A 24,957-nucleotide genomic window follows, 5' to 3' on the forward strand; every position below is an offset into this window, starting at 1 on the left:
GTTTGCGGAGCTATATACGTAGGTATATTTTTCTGTGATGTTCTGTGATCTTAGTTCCCGGGGGAAAATGATTCATTTGTTTTTTTTTTTGCTAAGCTTTCACCGTCAAACGCTTGTTTGGGCCTGTTTGCGTGATTCTGCAATAGCGCCTGCGCTGCTTTCTTTAGTCGTACAGGTCCATTTTCAACATGACCTTGTATTGAGCTGGGCCACTGGTTGGTGCACTGATTCTCAGTGGTGAGGAACGCAGGTCCATTTTGAAGTTAAACGGGCTCAAGTTACCACATAGCGTGCCGTTGCACGTTTAGAATAGCAAAATGACGTTCAACTGCCCAATTGGAAGAGAGAGTAGTGGTTCACATAGCAGGATGTCAAGCATACAGAATGGATGCCGAAAGGAATCCACAACAATTATTCAGATAAGCTCATGGGGGAAGTCTATTTCCTGGATGGCTTCATCAACTTGGAACAGGAAGTTGGACTTTTTCCCATGCATAATGTAATACGTATGGGGGGGGACGTAGGATGTTGCAAGTGCATTCCAGGTGAGAGGCTGTGAAATGCACTGTCACTCAGCGGCAGCGTTTGTCAGAACATGTCCCGCCCCGCCCAGCCCATCAGATCAGTCAAACGGCATGGCCAAGCACTGCATAAAAGGAGGTTGCTCGTGATGGTGCCAATGAATTTTTTGGGAGTGACTCATGGGAGGAAAGAGTAGTACTCAAATAAAAGTAAAAAAAAAAAAAAGCGTCTTATTTAATGATGTTGTCATTATTGTGCTTTTATAAGTGGGATGCTGTAATATTAGAGTGCTATTTTTCTTCATAAAAATTCCCACTAATGCTGCCCCTACATTCAACCTAACCTTAACCAGTAACACTAAGCATAAACCAAGCCTTAACCCTAGTTTAAAACCCGAAGCGATATAGACTGTTATGTTCCTTTTTCAACGCGAACCTTAACATCCCTCTTCAAACCCAACGAAGGGGGCATCTTATTTGCCTTGGGCACAGCGCCTCCTAGTGACGTTTGCGTCTCACTCCACCCACATCTTCACTTTTCCAGTATAAAAAAAACAAAACGCACGCACCGGAAGTAAATTGCACCAAAAACAAGTTTATTCTATAAAAGAAGGAAGGAGGATGAGGAGTAATCATCACAAGTATACAGAAGAGAAAAACTAAGGACTTTTTAAACACCAGAGTAGAGTCACAGTATCAAAAAGCTCACGTTTCTTTTTTTTCCTTCCCCGTACATCTTTACATCTCTTTGTTCTGTACACAAATACAAAAGAAAATATTCTTATAATATTCTTCTCATTATTATTATAACCATAATAACTGCATTGCACTGAGTAAATAAAGAGTACTGGCCCGCTAAAAATTACTGCATTCATCAGGGAGGGGTTAAGAAAAAGTCAAAGATAAAAGTGGCGATTGGTGGCGAGTAAGACGCACTCGTATGCAGTCGGGACCCAAAAGTGGCCATTCAAATTTTACTTTTTAAAATAAGTTTGTCAAACGTACAGAATAGGTTAGGCTAGCTAAACAAGCCCTCCCCCCCCTCCCCAAAAAAAAGATAATTATCATCGGCAAAAAAAAAAAAAGGTTTTGGGCGCTATTTATGATTGTTCAAAATAGTTTCATCGAAGCTACATATGTTAGCAGGTATAGCTAAACATGGTTAGTGTCTATTTTGGGGATTTTTGCGTGATATGACTTTGATAATTGATAGCAAAAGGCAAGCCTGGTTTCTAAAACGTTAGCATTTATTGCTAATTAGCCCATCAAAATCAACAGAGAATCAGTACCCCATATTGTTAGCTTTTGGTGGCTAGAATTCAAAATAATAGAAACGATTGCGTTGATTGAACACACCGCAATAAATAGTTTTGTCACTTGTAGCTGCATGCTAGCATTTTAGCATGTGTGTAGTTTTATTTCACATTCTTCTTTTTGTAGAAAAATGTGAACCAAGACAAAAATTGACAAATTGGCACACAAAATCGTCAAAGCGCTAACCACTAGCTTGCTGTTGCTAAAACAAACATCGGTACCCACGTGGAACTTTTTTCTTTCCTTAAAGGTTTTGTGCGGAAGTGATCATATCAAACTCTTTTATTTTTATAAGTAACATATTTGTATCCTCAAAAAAGCCAGATGTTTCGCACGCACGCACGCACGCACGCACGCACGCACGCACGCACACCAACGACATGCTCGCCAACGTCACTAGTTGAAAACAAGAGGGCAACTCTCCATGCAACACAAATATGCACAACACAACTGGGACCAATAGTATTATTCTTATTATTGTCATCTGTAAGAAACTACAAAAAAAGTTGTAAAAAAACAAAAAAACAAAGAGGGAAGAGGGAAGGGGTTCACATTATCTAGTCAGTGTTAAAAATAGAACTCCACCCGTTACATTTACTTTTTAATTATATACATTTATGTACATAGATTCTTTTTTTTTCCAACTCTGTTTTCTTTTTCTTGTTGTTGCCGTCTTTATCCTTAATGTTTACAAAAGAATGCATAAACTCTTCTAGAAAGATGTGCTTTTTCCATTTTCTCGTTGTAGTCAGACCAAATAAAAAAGGCGGGAAAAATCCCTCCAAACAAGAATCGGTTCGGATGTTTTATGCGTCAAAGTTGTACGTAGTTTCTCGTCTCATTCTACCGGAAATTCACATAGCGTTGTTGCTCCCGTGACCTAGTTTTCAAATTGTTGTTAAAGTGGCCACTCCCCAATATTGAAAACCTTTAATCCCCAACGTCGGTTCAAGCTCAACGTGCCCAGAATGCACACTGGTTAAGTTAAGAAAATAAAATAAAATCCGATGATGTATTTGTCGCAAAACATGCAGAGGAAAAAAAGAAACATGCGCGACCACTTGGCAAAGTCGGGTAAAAGTTCCCGTATTTCCCTGCGATAAGGTTTGAACTTCTCCGCCGACCACTACTTCACAGCGTTTAAAAGACGACCAAAGACCAGAAATAGTTCAAAACGACAAAAGCGAGACTCTGCCACAAAGGTTGGAAAAACATAGACAAACCTCAACGATAACACGCAAATACTGTTTTTTGTTGTTAGAGTGTGTGCAGGATATGCAACAAAAAATGTGACGGGAAAATTCGTTAGAAAGTTCACAGTTGTCATAGCGCGCCTGAATTGATAAGGAGTGTCCCAAAACTCGACTTTTAGATGGCAACACCTGAAGGTGAACTCTGTGTCAATTTATACTGTAGGGAATTCTGCTTACGTAATGAAACCCATGAGAAATGTCGTCGTTGTCATCTGGAAGTCCATTTTTCATCATAGAAATGAAACGCCGCGCTTCATGGATTAACAATGGACTTGTGCTGCAGTCAACCACTTTGACAAATGCATTAACACAGTTGGACTTGGCCGCCCGCTCGCTCGCTCGCTCGCTCGCTCGCTCGGTCCTATTGCGAAAAGCTGCAACAAATGTCATCATCTAAAAGTAAATGCCGCACCCCAAGAATGACATCGTATGCCTGACAACAAATTTGCATTTTCATTCAAACTGGCAAAATGTGCTGCTATTCAGGGTGTCAACTTTTAGATCTAAAAATTAAACACCACACCCCAAGGATGAAATCACTGTCCAACCTTCCCTGTGCATCGAGACAACTCGACAAATGCGTTAAAAGGGTAAAAAAAAAAAAGGGTTGAAATCCAGAACAAAATGACCGTAAAAATTCAACACCGCACGCACCCCCGAGGATATAAAAAGGTCAACTCCTGTGATGCAACAAAAAAGTGATCTATCAGCGCTAGGAAATTGAAAAAAAGAGAGACCCGGTTGTCCAAACATCTAATTGTATGATCAAAAATAAAATGCCGCACCCAAGGCAAAATAACTCCAAAAAACGTCATCTCCTGTGCTACAATGTGACAACTTCAAAACTGCATTCAATAGGTAGGCCAGTCCTGACAGACAGACAGACAGACAGACAGACAGACAGACAGACAGACAGACAGACAGACAGACAGACAGACAGACAGACAGACAGACAGACAGACAGCGAGGGAGCGAGCGAGCGAGCGTGCCCAATGCATTCAAAAGGATTGCATTCCTGCCAGAAAAAGAAAATGGGGAAAAAATGTCTGGGTGGGTGGACGGATGAGTGGAAAAAAAAAAATCCCCAACCTCCATTAATGCCGGTACTCCTCCTGCACAAGATGAGTCAGAGAACTGTAGTAGTAAAGTTTGTTTTGAAGGCGACGGGAGAAAAAAAGCCCAAATAAATCCAAAAGAGTTCACATCATGACGTGGCGGCGGCGGTGCAAGGACAGGTGGTCGGAGCGCGAGAAGGAGCGGTCGCACTCGGTGCAGCGGAAGGGCTTGATGCCCGTGTGCTTGCGGAAATGCCGAGTCAGCTCGTCGGAGCGGGCAAAACGCCAGGTGCAGCCCTCCCAGGTGCAGTGGTAAGGCTTCTCACCTGTACGGGGCAGGGCAGGGCAGGGCAGGGCAGGGCAAGGCGAGCAAACGTCAGGCAGGCTTAAGCACTTTCTTCAAGCTTTTGAGCGAGCAATCGACCGTCATTTCCGTCAGCTGCTCTATGGCTTTTCACATCGCATTAAGCTAGTTGACTTTGAAATGCTAGCGGTGAAATAAACAACGTCAAATTCCCTGGTTGACACCGTTCCTAATTACAACGTAGCGCATCAACGGAACGTCAGCTGTCAGAATTTCCGTATTCACCTGTGTGTATCCGTCGGTGAGCTTTGAGGTGCGAGCTCTTGGTGTAAACTTTTTTGCAGCCTTCGTAGTCGCACATGTGGATCCGCCGTCTTTTGACATCTGGGGAGTCGGGGTCCGCTGGCTCCAAGTCCAACATGGACCTGAAATGTTGTACAATATACCCTCAAAAAAATGGTGTGGTAGGCAGTGAGTCTGGAAGGCCACCAGTGGGTGCCAAATAGCTACTCAAGTCACAACTGAGATACAATGGGGTTTTTTTTTGTTTTGTTTTTATGAATTTATACATCAAGTTGTCTGTATAGTGAGTGAGGGTCTTTGCTTATTTTGTTTTCATTAACTTTGTATTTTATTCCTTTTCTTCTGCACATGCTTTGTTTCTATGATGACATTTCATGTTTTACATGAAGAGGCCTATTGTCAATTCCGTCAGATTTTGTATTGGTATCATTGGTTTGAAACAGTCTTCTACCTTTTAAGCCATTACAGAGCCTTTTGTTCTTCTATGGGCCTGATAAAGGAAGGTCAGTGACAGGCAACTTGGAAAATGAGGTGTGGCGTACACACGTGTGCACTCGCACATCAGATAACAGCTAAGCTCCAAGGTCCACACCCTAACTTTCCGTTAAGACGGCTACGCCTCGCCCACGTAGGTGTGACGAAGACACTCTGACTTATTTCCAGACCCAAACAAACGAAAAACCTTCCAGGACCGATGCAATGCGTTCAATACATATTTGCGCGTAACGCTAATACTAATAAATGCGGTGTGTGTGTGTGTGTGTGTGTGTGTGTGTGTGTGCGCTCACCCTGCATCGAGGCTCTGGGCGCTGATTGACGCCGATCCGGACTCGGTTCCGCTCTCGACCTCGCTGTCGCTGTGATATTCCACCGGAGACGTGGAGCCGGGCTTAATGCGAACTGAGGAAAACAAGACCAGGCAATCATGCAAAAACATACTGATGTTACGCTACGCTCCATGACCCTGGTGTTGGCATTACACCGCACGTTTATACCGTGATGTTTACATTGTTTACATAACATTAGCTTATGCTATGCTAGGTTTATGCAATGTTACATGACCTCACTTTATGCTTTGCGCCGCTTGCACTGCTACATGACTCTGGATTACGCTATCTTGCGCTAGCTTCTTTTGACCTCCATGAGCTTACGCGACATGACTTTGTCATACGCTATGACTGTACGCTGCTATGAAGGGAAATATAAAAAGTTGAAGTATACTGTAGACGTAAACTGGCTGGGTAGAGAGTTACACCCTGCAGGATAAACAACGTCCACCCTGCACGGAGGCGAGGGAAGGATCAAGGGTGTGGCACGCAAACGGAGTGATGCGTGCAATTTGGTGCCGAGACACGCACACAGCAAAATGAAATGTTCTTCCTCTCTGGAGACAATGATTCCACCCACTCTCTCTCAGACACCGCCCGTTTAAAAAAAAAAAAAAAGAAGTAACATGCACTCTTAACCCTCACTTCCTCGCCATAAACTCTTTGCCTGAATATATATGAATATAATGAACACCGAGTGGTGTCAATACAGACAACACGCTAGCTAGCAAATAGCTAACTAGTTGTAGTCGTGGCTCCAGCTACTCTTTAGCGTCGCAATAAGTTCAGATAAAAGGTACAGAAATGACAGACAAGTAATTCACGGTCTATGAGAGGCATCGGCCGGCGTTCCTGACCTGAGCCTTCCGACCGCCCGTCGCTGCCAATGAGCGGCACGGTGATGGCCGCGGTGGCGGCCACGCTGTCTGCGGGCACGGCGGTGTAGACCAAGGGTAAGGACTGCACCACCACGGGGATGGTCTGCAGCTGGCCCACCTTGCTGGGCATGCTGACTGACGGGATCGTGTGGATAACGTGCAAGATCTGTTGGCCGCCCGCGCCCTGCGTGGCCAAAATGGAGCCCGGCGATAAAACCTGTGGGGGGGGGGGGGGGGGGGGGGAAGTACGTCACCCATCAGTTCTAACGAGTGTTGACGTGCGCTTTCAAAGTTAGGCTAGCTGTTATTCACCATGGATCCTATGGACTGCACGTTGGAGGTGACGGGCGTGGCCGTGAGTCCAGGCTGTGCCAGGCCGCTTCCCGGCGCGGGGTTGACGGGCACGTTGACGGTGGGCAGTGAGGACGAGCGAGGCTTGTGGAGGGACAGGTCCACCGGTTCCGTCTGGTCCTCGGCCGGGCACGGGCTCGGCGAGGACGGCTCGGTCTTGCAGCTCCGCGCGTCCGTCTTTGCGTCGGGGTCGCTTTGGTGGGAACGCTCGTCTCCGACGTCGGCCTGATAGACGAGGAAAGAACAAGGGAAAATTCACTTTTGGAAAATATGACTTTTGGGGGCAAAAAATGACTGTTTGATCGCAATGTGGCGCAATCCATAATAAAAAAAATCACTTTGTTTCATGTAATGTTCCACTTTTTGCTACCATTACCCGTATTTCATGATTTTGTATGACAACAATCATACTTTCTCACAAAGCGACACGTCGTGACTTTTAACCTAGGCGAGGAGCTGAATGCTAACTAAGACTTTTTCCGGCCGGCAAGGGCCTGCTTTTCCCCGCCCGCATGTCGTTGACGGGGGAAAACAATGGCCCGCTGTGTGGGATGCAACCACAAAGCAGGCTGAGGGGGGAAGTGGACGAGAAAAAGAAGCACAAGAAGAAGAAGCTGGCCTCCCTCCAGTTCAGTTGAGCGTGGCTCAGCTCTGGGCGAGGGCCAGGGCGAGGCCTCTATTTGGCCCTTTTAGATCGGGTGACGCGGGACAACCGGAAGGCCGGGCACGCGCGCGCGCGCACACACACCAAAATGTCCTCTCCTTTTCGTAAGTTGAACATGTCGATAGGAGAGCAAAGAGGTGCGGCGGTGAGAGGAGACTAAGGGGGAAGAGTGGGCGGGAAAAAAAGGGCCTCACGTCGCCATGGAAACTGGGGAGCTATCAGCCGCCTCCACGTTGTGGCACTCCTTTGCCTTCCCCGTCCGGCAACACCCTCGTCTGTCCGTCCTCGCTCACCTTTCTCCCTCCCTGCCTCCCTCCCTCCCTCCCTCCCTCCCTCTCGACATCTTCCCGCTCGCTTGCGCCAACCACACCCTTCCCGCCCATGTGGCTTTTGCTTTGCCGCCATTTTGTGTGGCGCGCTTCAGAAAGTGGGTCAACTATGTCCTCGCCTCACAATTCATTCACGCCGGCCGGCCACGGAAGGAAATGGCGAATCGATGGGATTGACACGGAACCCGGCGAAGGCAGGATGCCCTTTAACGCATTGGGCTCCCTTCCGTCCCTTTAAGATCCCTTGAAGATACTTCAATGTCTTGTATTGTTTATTCATTTCATGATTTGACATTTACTTGAAATATGTTCTAATGTTATTCTCATTGAGAGTTTTACGATTATAAATGATTTGTACTTTTCTCATCGGTTGACTTCAGTCACCAACGGCAATGGCGCAGCACGCCCGACCGACAGTCTCATTAGCTTTCACTTCCTGTCATTTTTGCTGGCGTTTTTCTCGCTCGAGGCGCCAATCAATAGGCCGAGGATTGAGGGAGGGGAAAAAAAGAAAAAAAAACTGCGCGACTGTTCATTTTCATCAACATGTGCAGCTGAGCGGCACGGTCGTTACGCTCGGATATCAAGAAAAAAAGCAAGTGAGCAAAAACAACAGCTGGCTTGGATAGAAACCACAAAAGATGCCAGCAGGCCGCCTCTCCCTGGCCTACGCCCGCCCGCCGCCTGCCTCGCCCACCTGTTAGCGTAGCCCGCTAGCCGCACCCTGACGTTACCTAACCCAACGCTAGCGCTGTTGACGCGGCGGCTGCTTAGCGACACTCACCGCAAAGTCATCGACTCCGCCTGGGGAAGACGACCTTCAGGCTCAAAGCATGCAGTGAGGAAAGAAGAACTCAATGGACATTTTGAGACCTTTTTGGTGCAGAATCCGATTCAATTTGCGCCACAAGTACGTGCTAAACAATGGCGCTCTATTGTGTGACATCCCATAGTCATGACAACATTGCTAAAACATTATCCAACGAGTTTTGTTCCATTTCCATCTTTGACCAATTGCAGGGCAAAATGATTGCATCAGCCAATATACTATTGCTCCCCAGAAAAGAAAACGCTGTCACAGCCACAGCATGTAAGAGCTTCTCTGATGTTGAAGTGTTGTAAAAGTGTGTGTGTGTGTGTGTGTGTGTGTTTTCCTTCAAGCCAAAATGTAGTAAGATCTTGCAGAAAACCTGCACAATCATTTGTAAAAACGTGACAAACGTTTTGTTATTGTCAGTCGGCATCGTTAAGGTTAGCGGTTGACACATGCGGCTTTGTCACGTGGTTTCTTCTGCCAAAAGTGCTGGACTTCAGTTTAAACTCTGCGACCCCCCCCCGCTGGTGGCATGTCCGGACTTGTTAGCCAGTGAGGCGCTAACAAGAATTTACTAGCATTTTGCATCAGAATTGCTCTGCAATTTGTTCAAATGGTGTCTGGAGTGGTCAAATCAATGGCCATGAACCCGGGATGTCATTTTTGCACAGCTCTGAAAACTCCCGTTGGTCTCGAACGCACCATATGTGAGTGATGACATCATCAGCCCGCACCAGCTTAGGCGTCGCCGCATTTGCTACCGCGCCTTTCCCACTGCCCCCCTCCCCCATCCACCCCCAACAAAATTGTGCATGGTTGTGTCCTTTTGCTGATTTGTCTCACACACACACACGCAAGCAAGAAAGCCTCCTGGCTCGAGTGCGAGGCCGCTAACCTCTCATGACAAACACATGTGCAAGTGTACGCGTGTGTGTGTGTGTGTGTGTATGATTGCTGCCAACGTCGTGCATGACTGCTCTTGTTTGCTGGAGGACAACCGACTTGTTTACGTGCACACACACACACACACACGCACACACAAGGCCTTGTTTGTGCGAGTGTGTATAGCAGAGAAAAAGAGATTACAGAGCTATTCAGTTTGCTATGCTGGTAGCTATTCAGCGTGTGTGCGTGTGCGCATGTGGGTGTGTGTTATTGGCTGAAGTGGAAAAAGGTGGCAGAGGGAAGTGCGGTGGGAACGGAGGAGGGTCTGGGAGTCTTTTTGGGCAACTCCCGGCCGCCCGCCCGCCTGCCCGCCCGCCGCTGCGGTTGCCACAGCGACAACGAGCGGAAGCGCAGTCCGGCCGCTCCCCTCAACACATCCTATTCGGGGCGAGGTGATGTTAGAAGAAGAATGGAGGTAGAGCAGGAAGTAAGCGCTTCGACCCATTGAAGGTCCGGGTGATGAACTTCCAACCCGACGTTCCATTTAATGAGGCTGACGCGGATGCTTGGTGACCAATTTTATCCAAGGGCAGTGAGAAAATGGGGCCCGAAAACAAAGACGAGACTGGGGATGGGAATGTGTACAGATCAGATCTTTGCCAAGGTTCAAATCTTCATAGCTAGGATCGTTTCACAAAAATGGTATCATAACTAGTAATTGTATAGCGTGTAACCTCCAAACTTGCTATTCATCATGTATCCAAGAGGAGACTTAGGGCAGCAGCAGCGGCGGACTGAAAACTGCGTACTCCAGGGTACAAAATGGTCAATTCATGTTAGCATCTGGGCTTAATGTCGCTTTATCTCAATGTGTATCCCCAGATGTTCATGGACACATTATGACCAAGAAGAGACCAAGACTGTGGAGTATAAAAGTGCAGCAACAACAGGGTGAGGTGAGGTGAGGTGAGGTGAGCATTTTTGCAATTTTCTCCTTTCCCTCACCATATGCTTCAATGTCCAATGACAGTGAAGCTGATTGTACACACACACACACACGCGCGCACACAAACATTCAATTTGAACTACCTCTTAAAAACAAACATCCTCACTGTTAGTAATCAGATGATGTGTTCACTGACCAACTGGGCCTCGACAGAGTCATGTGATTGCGACGTGAAATGAAAAAGGGTCCGAGCAGTGAGCCTTGGGGAACTTCTTGGATTCAAATCGCTATGCTCTGACGCTTCCCGGAACAAAGGGAAGTCTGTCTTTGGGGCTAAATGTGCCACAAGTCTCATTATATTTTCCACAAGATGAACTTTTTACCTTTTTCCACACAGTCAGAGCTCATTGGACAAAAAGTGATGGGAGAAGTGCAAAACACGAAAATTGCTCATATCAGCCTCATGTCTGTCTAGTTCATAAATAGCAGCAAAAAAGCTCGCTGGGATGAAGATGAGCCGCAAACATCGTCCGACTTCCTTGTGTGCTTATCTGGCCATCACAACATGGCTGGGCATCTTCATCCCGCATTCTCACATACCGTGGCGAGCATGGGCACTTTTCATGTCGCCTCGGCAATCTCTGGGAGAACACTCGTTCTCAAACGTTTACAGGCAAAACACATTTGATGTGACTGGTTCTCGTCACCAGACGCAAACCCCCCCCCCCCCAACCTGCTATCTACTAAATGCTAGCCACTTCGCTACTAAGTGACAACTGCTACGATCTACCCGAGTCACACAATTCTAAACACAGGATTGCATTTGCTGGATGCTAATTCCTCAAGGCTCACAGATACTCACTGTTATGCTAGCCACTCGAGTCCATCCGCTTGACTGGGGGATATTAACGATCGATCGATCGATCGATCGATCGGATGCTGACCGCAAATGCCAACCACTAAGCGCCGCCTGCGTCCACGAGACGCTGCCCGCTTGATGCCACCCTCCAGATGCTTATCGGCTCAATGCTACTCGGTAGATCAAGGGTGTTGAGCTCATGTTTGCCGTGTACCACGTTAAAGTCGGGAGGGCCCGATGTGGCCGGCAGGATCTGGAGTCTGACAGCTGTCCGCTCGATGGTAACCGCTATACGTTCATATTCCAGATGCTATGTGCCGCATCCTGGTCAGTGAACTGCTTGACACGGACGGGCTAGTGTGTACCGACCGGTGTGTTCTCACCGCTGTATGCTAACCTGGAAATACTGGCGCTGGTTGAAAAGCAAGGGACAAAAATGGGTTTTTAGACCCATTTGAAAAGCCGCTTCATGCTAATTGCTGGATGCTCATTGCTAAAGCATGCTCTGCTAACCCTCAAATGGACCCACACCCACCACACTTCCTCCCCCCCTTTCTTCCTCCTCCTCCTCCTCCTCACCGTGCACTCCATCTCCTCTGGCTCAGCTTTGATCTGGACTGAGGGCATGTCTGACGCCTCCTCTCCCTCCTCTTCCTCCTCTTCCTCCTCCTTGGCCGGTGAGGGCGGCGCGGCCTCCTGCGTCAGGGCCTCCTGCGTCAGGGCCTCCTGCGTCAGGGCAGCGACCGGCGGCTGCTGCTTCTTCTTCTTCTTCTGGGCACCGCTCCTCCTCTGAAAGGAGAAGGAAAGTGTCATGGACAGGAGTGAGGGTAGAAAAGTTGAGGAAGAAGTAAGACATGAACATTTAGTACCTCACTTTGATGAAGGGAGAGAAAGGATATTTTTCAAAGGACAGAGAGGATTAGATTGGAAAGGAAAGAAAAGAAAAGAAAAAAGGAGGCCTAATGTGGAGGCTTCCACTGAGGGAATGAGGAGCCGGCGAGGAATAACAAGCCAGAAAACGAGAGCGAGGTTGGGAGGGGGGAGCAGGGAGGAGTCGCCCCTCCCTCCCTTTCAGCCAGGCAAGCGGACACACCCTTTTCTGGAAACGCGTGCACACAATGAGGTGTGGCTGGCTAGGCCTTTTCTGTCCGCACGCACGCACGCACGCACGCACATTTACACAAGTCTCAACTCCTGATAAACAAACCATTTCCTCAAAGAACTTCCTTAATGGTCACAACACGGAACCGGACGGTTAGCAAAGTAGCCCAAAATCAAATGCCACCTCCAAAATACTTGACAAACCAAAAATGCTAAACCCTAACACAGTCAGCCAAAAGTGATTTGAAACAAAGAACTGGACATGCCACGCCCCCGCCCCCCCCCTCCCTCAGCTCACCAACACAAACCAACCAACCAACCAACCAACCTCCTTGAGCTTTCAAATGGTCCACCTTCCATCCACCGACCTATAGCATATTTAGCATGAGCACAATAACGATCTCATAATCACTTGAAACGTGTCGTCACGGGACATCACAATACCGACTTCAAAGTCACTAGCTAAATGTGCCTTGGAAAATGGCCGCTTTGATTCCTAAACAGGATATTTAGCACATTAACACGTGCTCCAAAAACGCACTCTGGGATGGCCTCTTCAATCGGAGAACAACAAAGTTTGATTGAGTTTAGTTTGATTTGAAGGACGGCAAAGTTTGTGTGAGTAAAAAACAAACATGTCAATTTCTGAAATATACGTGTATGTGATTATTTGTATGTTATATGGAACTGAAAATGTTGCTGAATCATTTTCGTTTTGGATTAAAAAAGTTAAAGCCATCGCTTACAATTGAAACGTTTTTGTAATTGCCACTATTGCGTTTATTGTTTAACTGCCGAACCAATTTCTTCCAGGGTGTGTCTGAGGAACTTACAAAGGACTCCATGTCATCTTCTTCTTTGAGGCCAAACAAAAACGGTAAGAATTTAGCAACACTGTTGGGCGGGCGTCCACGTGGAAGGAAGGAAGGAAGGAAGGAAGGAAGGAAGGAAGGAAGGAAGGAAGGAAGGAAGGAAGGAAATAAAAGCAGTCTCAAAGTGCATCAACCCAAGTTAAACATGCATTAAATGCTAACGAGAGTCACACAGCACTGGAAGTCGAAACGAGTCGGCGTGTATTCAATTATTGATGGGCTGAAATGCGAGCCACATTGTAATGGAGACGTGTAGCTCGTCTAAACTTTGGAGAGCAAAGTCAAAGTTGGCTAACGCGCTCCGCCCACACACAATAGGGAAAATGCCATTTGGCACCACCCCACCCATCTCTGGGCATTGTGTAGAGCAGGTTAGCTTAGCATTTGTAGCAACGCAGAAGGTTGGCTGGCTATTTTGGTAGAAGGATGAAAAACCAAAACATGACGTCGATCATGATTTGGATCCGCAAGCAAACGATATACTACAGAAAAGTGCAAAAATGCCAAGCATCCTGTGTCTTCGGGCATTGCTTCTTGAGATTTATTTGGGCATGACCTAGTACAGAGTGATTCCTTTTTTTGCCCCATGAAATCAGACTGGGCCTCTGCGGGCGGACTCGATCGTCAAAGAGTGTTTGTCATGTGACTCGGTCGTAGCGGATTCCACACTGAGGTGTGGCCTGGACCAATCGGCTGCGGGGTGTGACTGTCTGCGTCACCCCTCCCAAACACACACACACACGCATGAACTCATGCTGGTGGCCCTCCAGTTCCATTGTGAGAGGGACAGAGCCCCCTCTGTGCTTCCAAACAAAGGTAAAGGCCTCTCCATGCCACACCTTCCCCCCCCCCCCACTCTGCTGACCAACGCAAGCCTCCTTGCACTTTCCCTATGATATTGTTGGAGGAAATTGTAGCGCTTACTTTGAATCCATTTTATTTTGCAAAAGTCATTGACCGCACGTTTTGTTGTTTAACATGCTCATGAAAAAGACTTTGTTGTCATTGATATTGTTACCGGCTTTCAGGCAAAATAACATTTGGATTTAATTCTCATTCAGACTCAAACACCAATTCATCTGAGAGACCTGTTTGTCCGCCACCATAGTTGCTGCTGTTTTGGTTAGCAGTTGCATAACTTGTGACACTTTTTGTGTCCTTATGGCAAACAGTGGGCATCCATTTAACTTGGTAACAATAAGAAAAAAAAAAAAAGTCAACATTATCATCCCTTAAATTCAAAAATCTTGTAAATCTACCCACCCCCACCTCAAGCAAGATTCCGAACACAGCCGGGAGTCCAGGGCCCAAGTCGTGAAAGCAAATAGGAAAACACAACAGGGGGGCTGCTTGGGAAACTGTAAGGACGGTGCAACCGCGCCCCGTAGAATGGGAAAACAAGCGCGATTGTTAAGCCACCGGCTAAATTAAAGACCGTTCTCCAGTTCGCTTGTCCAAAGATTGACTTTCGAATGTCTGAGCGTGCATTGCAACTGCGATTTTGAGACACGGCGGGGAACGGAAAAAAAAAAAAATATATATATATATATATATATATATATACGCCTGCAAGTATCATGACATCATCTGTCTGTGTTGCTCCACCATTTGTGTTCAAATTGCTTCTAGAGTATTAACATTGCGACACAGCTGCTATTAGCGTTCTGCATTGTTTGTTGCTATTTAGCTAAACAGACCTAATCAAGGATGCGGTTGGTTTGTAGGCGCAACCCGGTGGTCAAGGGTAGACATCAAAACATTTTTTTGTTTGCATACATTTCAAATTATAAAACGGAAACTAGGGGACAATCTTTCTTGAAATGAGAAACAACAGCGCTAACGATGTGTTTGAGAGCCCTGTTCGCTCCAACCACCAGATGGTGTGCCAAAAAAAGTCTCAAAAACATTTGCAAAAATGTCTTTTGGCCTTGACGGGCTTAACGTGAGGCAGCCCGAGAGGCCGTGACCACAAGGAAGGATTAGCCAATAATTCCTCAAGGTTTGTTTTGACCTAATCTGGAGCACCCCCACTGGGCGGAGGATTCAGTGCAACAGGATAAAAAAAAAAAAAAAAAAAAAAAGAAACACGCTAATATGAAGAAGTCATCTGGACTCCAACCGGGTCCACTCAGAAAAGGCAAGAGTAGAAATTGTCTGCAAATCCAACTCGGACGAGGCAGTTAGGGTGGAGGCTTCGGTGGGGTGGGTTTAGGGGTGGGTTCTGTTAGCATGGAAGACCTTATGAGGACCACTAGACTGCGGGAGGAGGGGCCTCACTCTGGGAGTGCAGAGTTCCAGGAACTAGAAAAAAAAGGGCGGGGTGGGCGCGACCCTGTCAGCTTGTGATCTCCACACAGGAAGTCGGGGAGGGGGGGTTATTGAGGGTGGGGGTTGGTTAGCCAAGGAGACGACCAAGATCCAAAAGACAAGAAGGGAAAATAAAGGTTGAGGAGAAATAGTGTTTGGGGGGGAAAAAAAATGTTGCACCCGTTTCTCTACTCATCCCAAAGCCCTTTCTAATATAAAAGTAGAGCTTTGGCACCATCGTGTGGCATCCCTGGAACTATGTTGAAGTGAGGGTAGGTGCTTCAGTGAGTCAGGCAATATCCCTGTCTAATAGAAAAGTAGTGCTTTGACACCATCTCATGACGTATGCAGGCATTTCGTGACCCTTTTAGCACCTATCTTTAAAAAAAATCCCAAAATGGGGCCTTTAATAATTTCAGCTGATGCAGACTGCAAACATTTTCTTCATGCCTACAAAAGAAAAGTCGCTGGAACTATTCAAGGTGTTTCTTTTTCTTATTGTCTCCGTTTTTAGTCCCGCCATCACATTTGAAGAGAGACTGAAGTATTTGCGGCGAGGGCTTCAAACGCGTCTCTGTCCCGAGCACTTTTTTAACGAGCTATTTTTAGCCGCTAAAAGGCCAGCCGAGCGTGAACCGCGTCCACGCGTTAACGCTCGGCCGGCTACCAGCTCGGGAGGAGACGCAAGAGTCACGTCGGAGGTGCGTCGGCCGGCCGGCCGCCCGGCCGGCAAAGTGGATCGGAGCACAGGCAAACCGTCAAACAACACTATGTCTAAGTTTGGCAGCCAAAAGCTTGTTTAATAAGGTAACCCCATTTTTGCTTCTGTATTTTTGTGTGCTTGTTAACGTTATTTTATTTTGTGCACCCATTTGACTAAATAGAATTTTTAAAACAATTTTGTCTTGAAATACAAAGGAAAAAGAAAACACACGTGTGCGTCAGACCCCTAGCAGTAGATGGGGCTAGCAAAATTCACAACATCCAGCCACCATCACCTCACAGTGAAAAGCAGCAATAAACATTGTAGAAGAAGAACAGGGAAGGCCCCAATGTAATTGAATGGACATCAATGATCCACCAATTGTCACTATTTCACCCTTTTCCTACCAGTCCTCTCTCCGTACCAATACAAAAACAATCACTTTGATGATGCCTTCAAGTGGACGCCAAAACTGTAGGAACATCCAAATCTTTTGAACCCACCCCCCCCCAAAAATTGGATACCACCAACATGAAAACTGGCGAGTCGCTGGCTCATGTTTGGACGATCTGCCACTATGATTAGCAGATTAGCATATTAGCATAGCTCCACTTAAGCGTTATTACATGCTTCCCCCTTTACAGCGTGAGAGAAAGAAGGCGGGACAGCCGAGTCTAACTGGGTCAGCGCTCTACTCGCTCGCTGTCACTGCAACACACACAAACACACACACGTACACACAGGTCCTCACCATGTGTGTATTTGGGGTGGGGGGTGGGGAAATGCCCCCTGCAGGATCCACACATGCGCTCGTAACACGGCTGCCCGCTCCCACGAGCTGCTCGGAGGCGGAGACCTCCCCCAAGGCATCCCAGCAAAACCCCCCAAAAAACTACACACATCACATTGCAGAGGATCTTTTTCGTGTTCCATTTTTTTTTTTTTGCACAATGTGCGTGAGTAACGAGGGTAAAAATACAGTGACCGCACGCTCCGGGTTCACGTCAAGTTCAGCCCTAAAAAGTCGTTCTGACATGCTGGACTGCAGTGAGATATGAAAGAGGAAAATTGCGAGATGGAAATAAGACTTGAGTTGTCGGGGGGGGGGGGGGGGGGGGGCAATAGAAAACAAAAGTAAACGTGAAATGAATGTCAATTGCAAAAATGTTGGTGCGCTTTTTGCATTTTGCAACAAAAACATGTATTCTCTCTGTTTGATATTTTGTATTTCTATAGGATAGGATAGAGGAGAGCGACTGACTAAGGGCAATCATAATCTGCCTCCCATTCGAGTACTTGATCAATGGTGCTCCATAGTCTCCACTTTACGGCCCTCATTCTCCTTCCTCTTTGATAAAATGCGTTTCAACGTTTTTGCTGCGGTGCGGTGCGGGGTGGCTTTTGCGTACAAAAACGACCACCCCCGAACCAAGACGAGTCCACAGACGCACGCACGCACGCACAGAGTGCACATGAGAGTGAAATGTAACACCGGGTGTGTCCTCCATCTGGCAAGGAGTGAGGCAAGCTAGAGAAGCCGCCTGCCTGTTATCACACCACACCCTGCTGACGCAAAGCTGGCCGCCACTTCCCTACACACCCTCTTATCCGCACACACACACGCACACACACGCACGCGCATACGCACACATACATTCAGCGCAAACAAACACGCTTGAGCAGCTTCTGTGGTCAGAAGGTTCCCCAAACGTTGTGTTGAAGGACACAGAGTGCATGGCGCTACCAGCGAGCGTTGACGCAAGCAAAGAGAAAGTGAAAGCAGCACACATTTCAGAGCATTCATGAAAACAGCAAGAAATCATTTGAGATGAGGCGCAATAAGAAACTAGGAGCAGGATAACCTTTTGGCATATCCCCAAGAAGTTATCCAAGGCGAGACTATGGAGTGCCATGCTGATGCAACATGCTAAGCTAACATTAGCCTTTTTGCGTTTACTTTTGTTATTCTCAGCATGTGGTAATTGGTATGGAGATGCATTTGTTTTGAGAGGAGAGTAAGGTCAAGTGGAGACTAAGGGCGTAGTTTATCCAAGTGGAGACTAAGGGCGTAGTTTGTCCAAGTGAAGACTGTGCAGTACCACAACACAGCACTTGCCAAGTGACATGCCAAGCTAACAAATGCATGTGTGCTTTTTTCAGTTATTGCCATGAAGCTGATTTGATCCAAGAGGAGACTGAGGGCAAACTCTCGGACCTCGGGAGTGAACACCGCCACAACCACAAGGTAAGCTGTATGTTTGTCTTTGCTTATGCTGTCTGCAGCTTATATTTACTTCTTGGCATTTGTGGCATGAAATGATTTTTTATTGGCGATATCCAGGAGGAGACTAAGGCTTTAGAAAGTTGTGTGTGTATCTATAAATAAAGCTCAAGCAGGGCAGAGCATCAAATGAAGAAAATAACGTCCTCATTGCAGCTTCAGGAAATGAGCCAACTTCCTACCCAGTTTAGTGACTCAATAAACATCTTCCCTCGTACGACATTGCGGGCTTTACGTTGCCTTGTAATGTCGCGATTGCCATGTCCGTCCGTCCGTCCGTGTGCCGTGGGAAATGATCAAATTTCACTTTAGAAAATGATGATAACAAATACATGAAGACATGAATATCAGGTCCCCTCCATGGCCACTATCAGCAGCGCGGCACATTCATTCTCGCACCACGCCGACTACCTGCCGCTCGTTAATTTTCGCTGACAATGTCGCCGCTCGGCGACCCCGGCGTGCCGCCGCCCGCCAGCGGCGACCCTCGGGCTGGCCCCGAAGCGTTGGCCCATTCCTCACACCATGTCGTCTTACCTCGCGCTCGTTTATCTCGACGCGCGCCCGCCCGCCCGCCCGCCCGCCCGCACAAAGAAGCAGCGGCCAGCTGGCCGACTAACTGGTCATCCGCTCAAGCCACCTGATACCAAAATACTGAGCCAGCGCATCAAATGAGCTTCTCCCGTGTCAGGCTCTCTCCGCGTGAAGCTTCCACAACCTTCTGCAAAGAACACACTATCAAGAAAGTTAGGCTATCCATTGCAGAATGGACCAGAAGGGTGAAGGGGGAAAAAAACAAAATGGACTTTCTGTAACTCTTGTAATGTTTCCGTTGTGACCTGTCAGATTCAAGTAGAAGATCTCCATTTTGGCCTGTTGTACTGCCACTTCTCTTCTCTGCATATCTGTTGCGACGACGACCTGCTGATGACGATGCAGTGGACTCGAGCGATGTTCCAGCTCCGCTACTACCTTAGCAGGTGGACTTTTTTTTTTTTAATGATCTTCCACGTGGAGATTCCGCAAAATTGGAGGCGTCACCAAAGAGCTGCGTCCTTTTCACAAGTATCCACTTTGCCGGCAAAGGCGAGATGTGCGCATTTGCCCAGAGCCGCGTCATCCCCTCGGCCACCCTCAATGTCACGATGACAAATGTGTTCATGAGATAAATAGGACTATGATGGACAAACACACATACACACACAATCTCGGGAGTGCGATCAAACTTTGTTCGCCTCTGTTAGTTAACAATTGACAGACGCGGGCATCATCCCACTACCTTTGGGTCTCTCTCTCTCTCTCTCTCTCACACACACATGCATGGACGCCAAGGTTATTATGATGAATGAAAAAAACTCAAACTGAAAAACCTCTGTAAATGAAAATGTTTTCAAAAAATGGTCAACTGAAACTACCATTATAAAACTAACTTTAGCGAAAGGCATTTGTTTACGGTTTCTCAATTTTTTGAGAACATTATGACGCATTTATTACTTGCCGATTGTTGTTTTCAATCTTGTACTTAACACACACACGTTGTGCAACAAATTCCTGGAAACCGCTGGCGAAAACTGTGCGCTTTCCGATATTCCGACCGCTGCATTTGAGAAAGCTGGGAGATGTCTGCATTTTCCCATTTGCCAGCAGTCTTGAACGCAGCATTAGCCTGCAGCCAGACATGAAAACTTCAAAGGCTTTGCAGCCCAAGTAAGCATATTTGGCAAGTGTCAGAGAAGTCAATCACGGGGGCCAATACAGAAAACTGATTCCAGTCAATCACAAGACACATAACCAAGACTGTCTGTCTGCCAGTCAATCACAGTGCACTGCCAAATAAACAACTCACATTCAACCTGCGCCCTTGTGAAGAGTTACATACACACACCTCTCTAAATTAACTCATTTTGTTACCCTCCTAACGTTCATAAACAAAGGATGTACAGCAATGGCAGCCGGAAGTGCACCTGGCTCTTCATCTGTGCGCATGCGCGTGGGGGGGGGGGGGGGGGGGGGGCTTTAAAAAAAAAAAAAAAAGATGGTGTCCTGTGAGGCTGCAGATCGCGCCTTCCTTTGCTCCCCTCGCCCGTTTTCGCCAGCAACTCCGGCCGGCCGGCCGGCCGTCAACATTATGAAAGAGCCGCATCACCGCACTGACAACGTCACAATGTGTCAAATAGAACGTGCACTTACTTTTTTGTGGCGGCTCTCCGTGTGCATCTCGTGGAGGGGCAGGGGGGTGGAGGAGGCGGAGGAGGGGAGGGGGTAGGGTGTGTATAGCTGTAATGTGGGGAAAGGGGAGAAAGGAGGGCTTATGGGAGAGGACAAGGAGGAGGAAGGGGGCGGTGTGCTGTGGATATTCGGGGTATAGCAGCAGCGGCAGCAGCAGCAGCAGCAGCAGCAGCACGGTGGTGCGTGCCTCTTCCGTTCAGTTCATGTCCGCAGCGTCGTTGTCTTTGCAAGCCCCCTCCCCAAAAATAAAAAAGGGAATAAATCAAGCCAAGCGTTGCGCCTCTGGTTCTTGCCGTTCCCTGCCGTGCATTGAAGGGCTGGGCTCTCTCTCTCTGCCTGTTCCTCCTCCGCCTCTCCCTGCTTGTGACCCCACCCTGCGTCCCCACCCCTCATCTCTGTCACTCACTTGCTGCGCAGAAAGCGCCCTTTGCGGAGGAGCTCGAGCCGAGCCGAGGCGCTGCACGAGTGCACGGCCGAATTTGACAATGCATTCAAAGTGCAGGCGCACCCCCGCACCCCAACCAACCCTCAAATATTCCACATGCCGCTATCATGCGTGGAGAGCGCCCGTGTTACCTTAGTGACGTCATCCGGAAGGCAAATTGAGGACACTCTCGCAGGGCGGGGAGGGCTGCTTTGGAGGGCTGCTTTGGAGGCTTTGCAGCATCTGATAAATATGACACCCCAGCCAACTTTGACAGGGAGCCAACGCGACCATCTAGCTAGTAGAACTTAACTGTACGTACCAGTGTCATTTTGCAGCATAACAATACATTTAACAGCCTATGCAGCTGGACAAAATCTACAAACAATCGTTAGAAATGTCCCCAATGCGGAGCCTCCTGCCATCCAACGCTTACACTTTTAAGAAAAGACCCATTTAGAAAGAGAAAACGCTCTCTGCAGGATGAAATTCCCATTGGAAAGGTTTGACTACATTTCCCATGATGCCTCGCACCGCAGGCTAACGCGAAAATACGGGCTCAACAAGCACCGTGAAGCATAAATACCATTCATCGTTACACAGCATATGCAGTTACTTTGCCGTATTAGCCGTTATTATGTGAAGGAAACGAGGCAACTCTGCAAGTTATGTTAATGTTTGAACATGTATTTCCCATCATGCAATTGACCAGAAGTAGGAGCCAAACGCGGAAGTATGCGAAGGTAAACACAGCCGGTCTGCCGTTCCCCCTTTTTTTTTTTTTTTTTTAAGTTCACTAACAGCATTCAGTCTTTAACCCCAAATACTATTGATGTGTTTTGCATCATTCATTTGGCCTTGCGGTGATTATGCGAAAGTGAACAGGCTTGCGACTGCTCGGCTAGCGTTAGCTTCTCGGCCCGAAGCTGCAGCACATGAATAACATCATAATTCATGGTTCGTGTTATGGTTTGAAACTGATTTTAATCAGTGAAGAACGCCACTAAAATTGGCGTCCGAGGCTATAGGGTAGGATTCATACAATAACACCATTTATTAATTAGCATTATTTTGCCACCATTTATTCATGCTATTGCCTGATGGTTTTCTTTTTAAATCAAGATTTCGTAATTGTCAGTAGAAAGTCTTATTCACGATGTCATTATTTGTTCATTTTTCACATCGTCTAAGAGTGGCCCCGGGCATTTGCGTAATCGACCAGGTATTTATTCAAATGCCTTGTTTAATAAGTCATGAAAGTAATTGGTGTGTTTTAAGAGTTAGCCGGCGATCCTGTGAGGATGGCCCGCTGCTGGAGGAGCAGGAGACAGAGGGACAGCGGCAGCTTCACGGCCTTCTGCTACGGCAACTCCACACCCAAGTCGATGTCGAAAGGTAACCAAATGGCCAAATGAAAGCGACGATACCTCACAAAACCTCCATTTGGTGAGCAAGTGGGCTCGCGTTGAGCTCAGGTGTTGTCGTTGCTATCCACTGTTTTCAAATGTTTATATTAGCAGCACCTGTACAACGGCCAGTGTTCAAATGGTCACCTGTGCAATTCGTCAATACCTGTATGGTTTTGTGCGCTTCAGATGTGTGGCCAAGAAGCAGAGCTTTGCACCAGCGGCACTCTACAAGCCGTTCGGCCAACAGGCGTCCGGCGTGCATAGCCTGTCTCAGTTCCAGGCGTTGCAAGACGACGACCAGGAGCTGGCCGCCCTGCGAGAGCTGGGCCTGACCGATCCAGAGATCCAGCTGTGGCAGAAAAGGGATGCCCCGGAAATACCTGAACAGGTAGACGCCACTGGAGTTTTTGCAAAATTTCCATGACAAGTCCAGGGAAGCATTGTGTATGTTCCAGGGTCATGGTGTTTGCGCGGCTCCTGGCGTCAAGCGCCAGCGCCTCCAGGTCATCCAGGACAAGATCGCAGCCCGGGCAAAGCTTCTAGCGCGGCCCCAGCGCTTTGCCGCCAGCCAGCCGCTGTCCCGGCGCCGGATGGAGATTGAGCAGGCGCTCTTCCAGGGCAGCGACCGCCAAGGATTCCTTACAGCACTCTACCATCAAGGTGAGGATAACGCTCCTTGGGTAACTGCCGGTGGTAGGGTGTACTATTTTGCTATGACGTTTGAATGGGCTTAGCAGACAAACGGAGGGAGGCACTTGATCTGACTCAGGAGTTAAGCTGGGGTTTTTTTTTTTGGTTTGTTTTGTTTTTTCTTCAAAAGGATGCCTGATGAGCAATGAACGTCTTTGAAATAGAGATAATTCACGTTTTTTTTTTTGCCTATAGGGTTAAAAAGGGAGTGGTCTATTTGGGGTGCTTGTTTATTTGTTCGCTACATGTCACTCTTTTAGGAAGTTGGTACATACGCAAAGAGGTATGAAAAGACTTGCTCCTTCTTCCAGATGAAAATAAGCAAGATGGCCCTCAAGAAGCGACAGATCCAATGGACTCCTTGTACAAAGATCTTCTCAGCAAGCCGCCCCAGGGTGTGGAAACTGCCGGAACGTCACGCCTTTTTACATCTGCCCTGCCGCAGGAAAGCGACGGCAAATCAGAGGAAGGCTCAGCAGAAGCGCCGGAGCGCCACACTGTGCCCCCCCCGCTGGAGATCAGCCGGCCGATCGGCAGCCTGCGCGGGGCAGACGGTGCCGGCTCGGGTCGGCCGCTAACGGTCACGGGGCAGGTGGTGCCCGTGACGACCCAGGAAATCCGGGAGAACCGGGCAAGCTCGGAGGAGATCCGGAGCATCCCGAGATTCCGAAACTACCAGGCTGGAAAAGCCTCCCGAGTAGGGCCAATAAATGACTTTGGTGGCATTTTGTAGTTCATTCAGAATGAGTAAATATGTGGGGATTTCTATTTGTGCTATTCACACATACTAATTGAGATTTTTCTTTCCAGGTGGTGTGCGTGAAGAACCTGAGTCCGCAAGTGTCAGTAGCCCAGCTGGTGGCGCTGTTCTCCAGGTTCGAAAGCGAGGGCGGACCCCCGTTGCTCTACCGCCTCCTGACGGGTCGCATGAAGGGTCAGGCCTTTGTCACGCTGCCAGGTGAGTGAGTGAGTGAGTGAGTGCGCGCGCTGGCTCCTATAGAGCCTACTGTGAAATTCACGGGATATTTATGTGTGCCGAGACATGGAAAGGGCCCAGAAGGCTTTGCAGCTGCTCCATGGTTACCGGTTGCTAGGGAAACCTTTGGTGTTGGAGTTTGGCCGCGAGCGAAAGGAAGCCGAAGAGCGGGAAGCAAAGACGTCAAAAGTAAAACACAAAGAATAATCGTTTTTCTATTTTGATTTGTGTTATTAGGTTCAATTGGATTGTGTCTAGATGGATCTATAAAAACATTCCCATCTCTTTCACTTGAGTTGAATCAATGTTTGAAATATTCTAAAACTTGTTTGTTTTAAAGCAGCTCATTCGTGTTTGTATTTGAGACAGGGTCGTTTGGCCTGCCTCGATGGAGGTGCTTCAAACGCTGTCGACCTTTCTTTTGCACACTAGGTGGCGATGTTGTGAGGTTAGCTTTAGTGTTCCGTCCCACGGCTTTAGAGTGGAACTTCGTCGGGATTAGAAAATGTCCCAATTAGTGGGTACTGCCCCCCTACTGTCCCGGAATTTGTGGAATTCAGATAAGGCTTTCATTAGTGCCCACGCACACAAATCTTGTACGGTGCAACCTGGTTGATTTGGATTTCTAAGCAAGTCCATTCATTTATTCATTCATCAAGATG

At 47.6% G+C, this 24,957-nt stretch overlaps 2 protein-coding genes across 6 annotated transcripts in view; one reads left to right on the forward strand and one right to left on the reverse strand.

Moving 5' to 3' along the window:
* rbm41 (RNA binding motif protein 41) overlaps positions 1–24,957 on the forward strand; it is a 28,918-nt gene that overhangs the window by 1,248 nt on the left and 2,713 nt on the right. The window contains exons 2-12 of one of the 4 annotated variants that reach the window (XM_049742498.2): positions 10,381–10,459; positions 13,218–13,281; positions 16,098–16,390; positions 18,447–18,531; positions 19,414–19,547; positions 22,499–22,615; positions 22,816–23,017; positions 23,085–23,289; positions 23,631–24,016; positions 24,130–24,277; positions 24,360–24,484. In XM_049742498.2, coding sequence (XP_049598455.1) covers positions 19,495–19,547; positions 22,499–22,615; positions 22,816–23,017; positions 23,085–23,289; positions 23,631–24,016; positions 24,130–24,277; positions 24,360–24,484 — 1,236 coding nt within the window. In that variant the 5' untranslated portion in view covers positions 10,381–10,459; positions 13,218–13,281; positions 16,098–16,390; positions 18,447–18,531; positions 19,414–19,494. Of the gene's footprint in view, positions 1–10,380; positions 10,460–12,764; positions 13,023–13,217; positions 13,282–16,097; positions 16,391–18,446; positions 18,532–19,413; positions 19,548–21,792; positions 21,964–22,498; positions 22,616–22,815; positions 23,018–23,084; positions 23,290–23,630; positions 24,017–24,129; positions 24,278–24,359; positions 24,485–24,957 lie in introns of those variants that run through there. The other 3 variants (XM_049742497.2, XM_068653166.1, XM_049742500.2) reach the window with 3 other exon arrangements.
* klf8 (Kruppel like factor 8) lies at positions 1,097–21,350 on the reverse strand. 2 transcript variants are annotated; one of them, XM_049742502.2, is made up of 7 exons: positions 20,758–21,350; positions 11,883–12,092; positions 6,768–7,031; positions 6,435–6,672; positions 5,539–5,650; positions 4,733–4,872; positions 1,097–4,469 (listed from the first exon to the last, which is right to left on the reverse strand). In XM_049742502.2, the coding sequence occupies exons 1-7, from the start codon at positions 20,782–20,784 to the stop codon at positions 4,288–4,290; spliced, it is 1,173 nt and encodes a 390-aa protein (XP_049598459.1). In that variant the 5' UTR covers positions 20,785–21,350; the 3' UTR covers positions 1,097–4,287. The 2 variants fall into 2 exon arrangements, with proteins under 2 accessions (XP_049598459.1, XP_049598460.1); XM_049742503.2 differs by lacking the exon at positions 20,758–21,350 and adding an exon at positions 12,173–12,428.

This window comes from Syngnathus scovelli, chromosome 15 (genome assembly GCF_024217435.2).
Source record: "Syngnathus scovelli strain Florida chromosome 15, RoL_Ssco_1.2, whole genome shotgun sequence".
In the NCBI taxonomy this organism is placed as follows: Eukaryota; Metazoa; Chordata; class Actinopteri; order Syngnathiformes; family Syngnathidae; genus Syngnathus; species Syngnathus scovelli.

Excerpts from the sequence above, each read along its gene's own strand:
- klf8 (XM_049742502.2), bottom strand. The coding sequence starts at position 20,784 with ATGCACACGGAGAGCCGCCACAAAAAA. Across the intron at positions 12,093-20,757 it reads CGGAGAGCCGCCACAAAAAA|AGGAGGAGCGGTGCCCAGAA; the intron begins GTAAGTGCACGT and ends TTCTCCTTTCAG. Across the intron at positions 6,673-6,767 it reads TGCAGTCCATAGGATCCATG|GTTTTATCGCCGGGCTCCAT; the intron begins GTGAATAACAGC and ends CCCCCCCCACAG.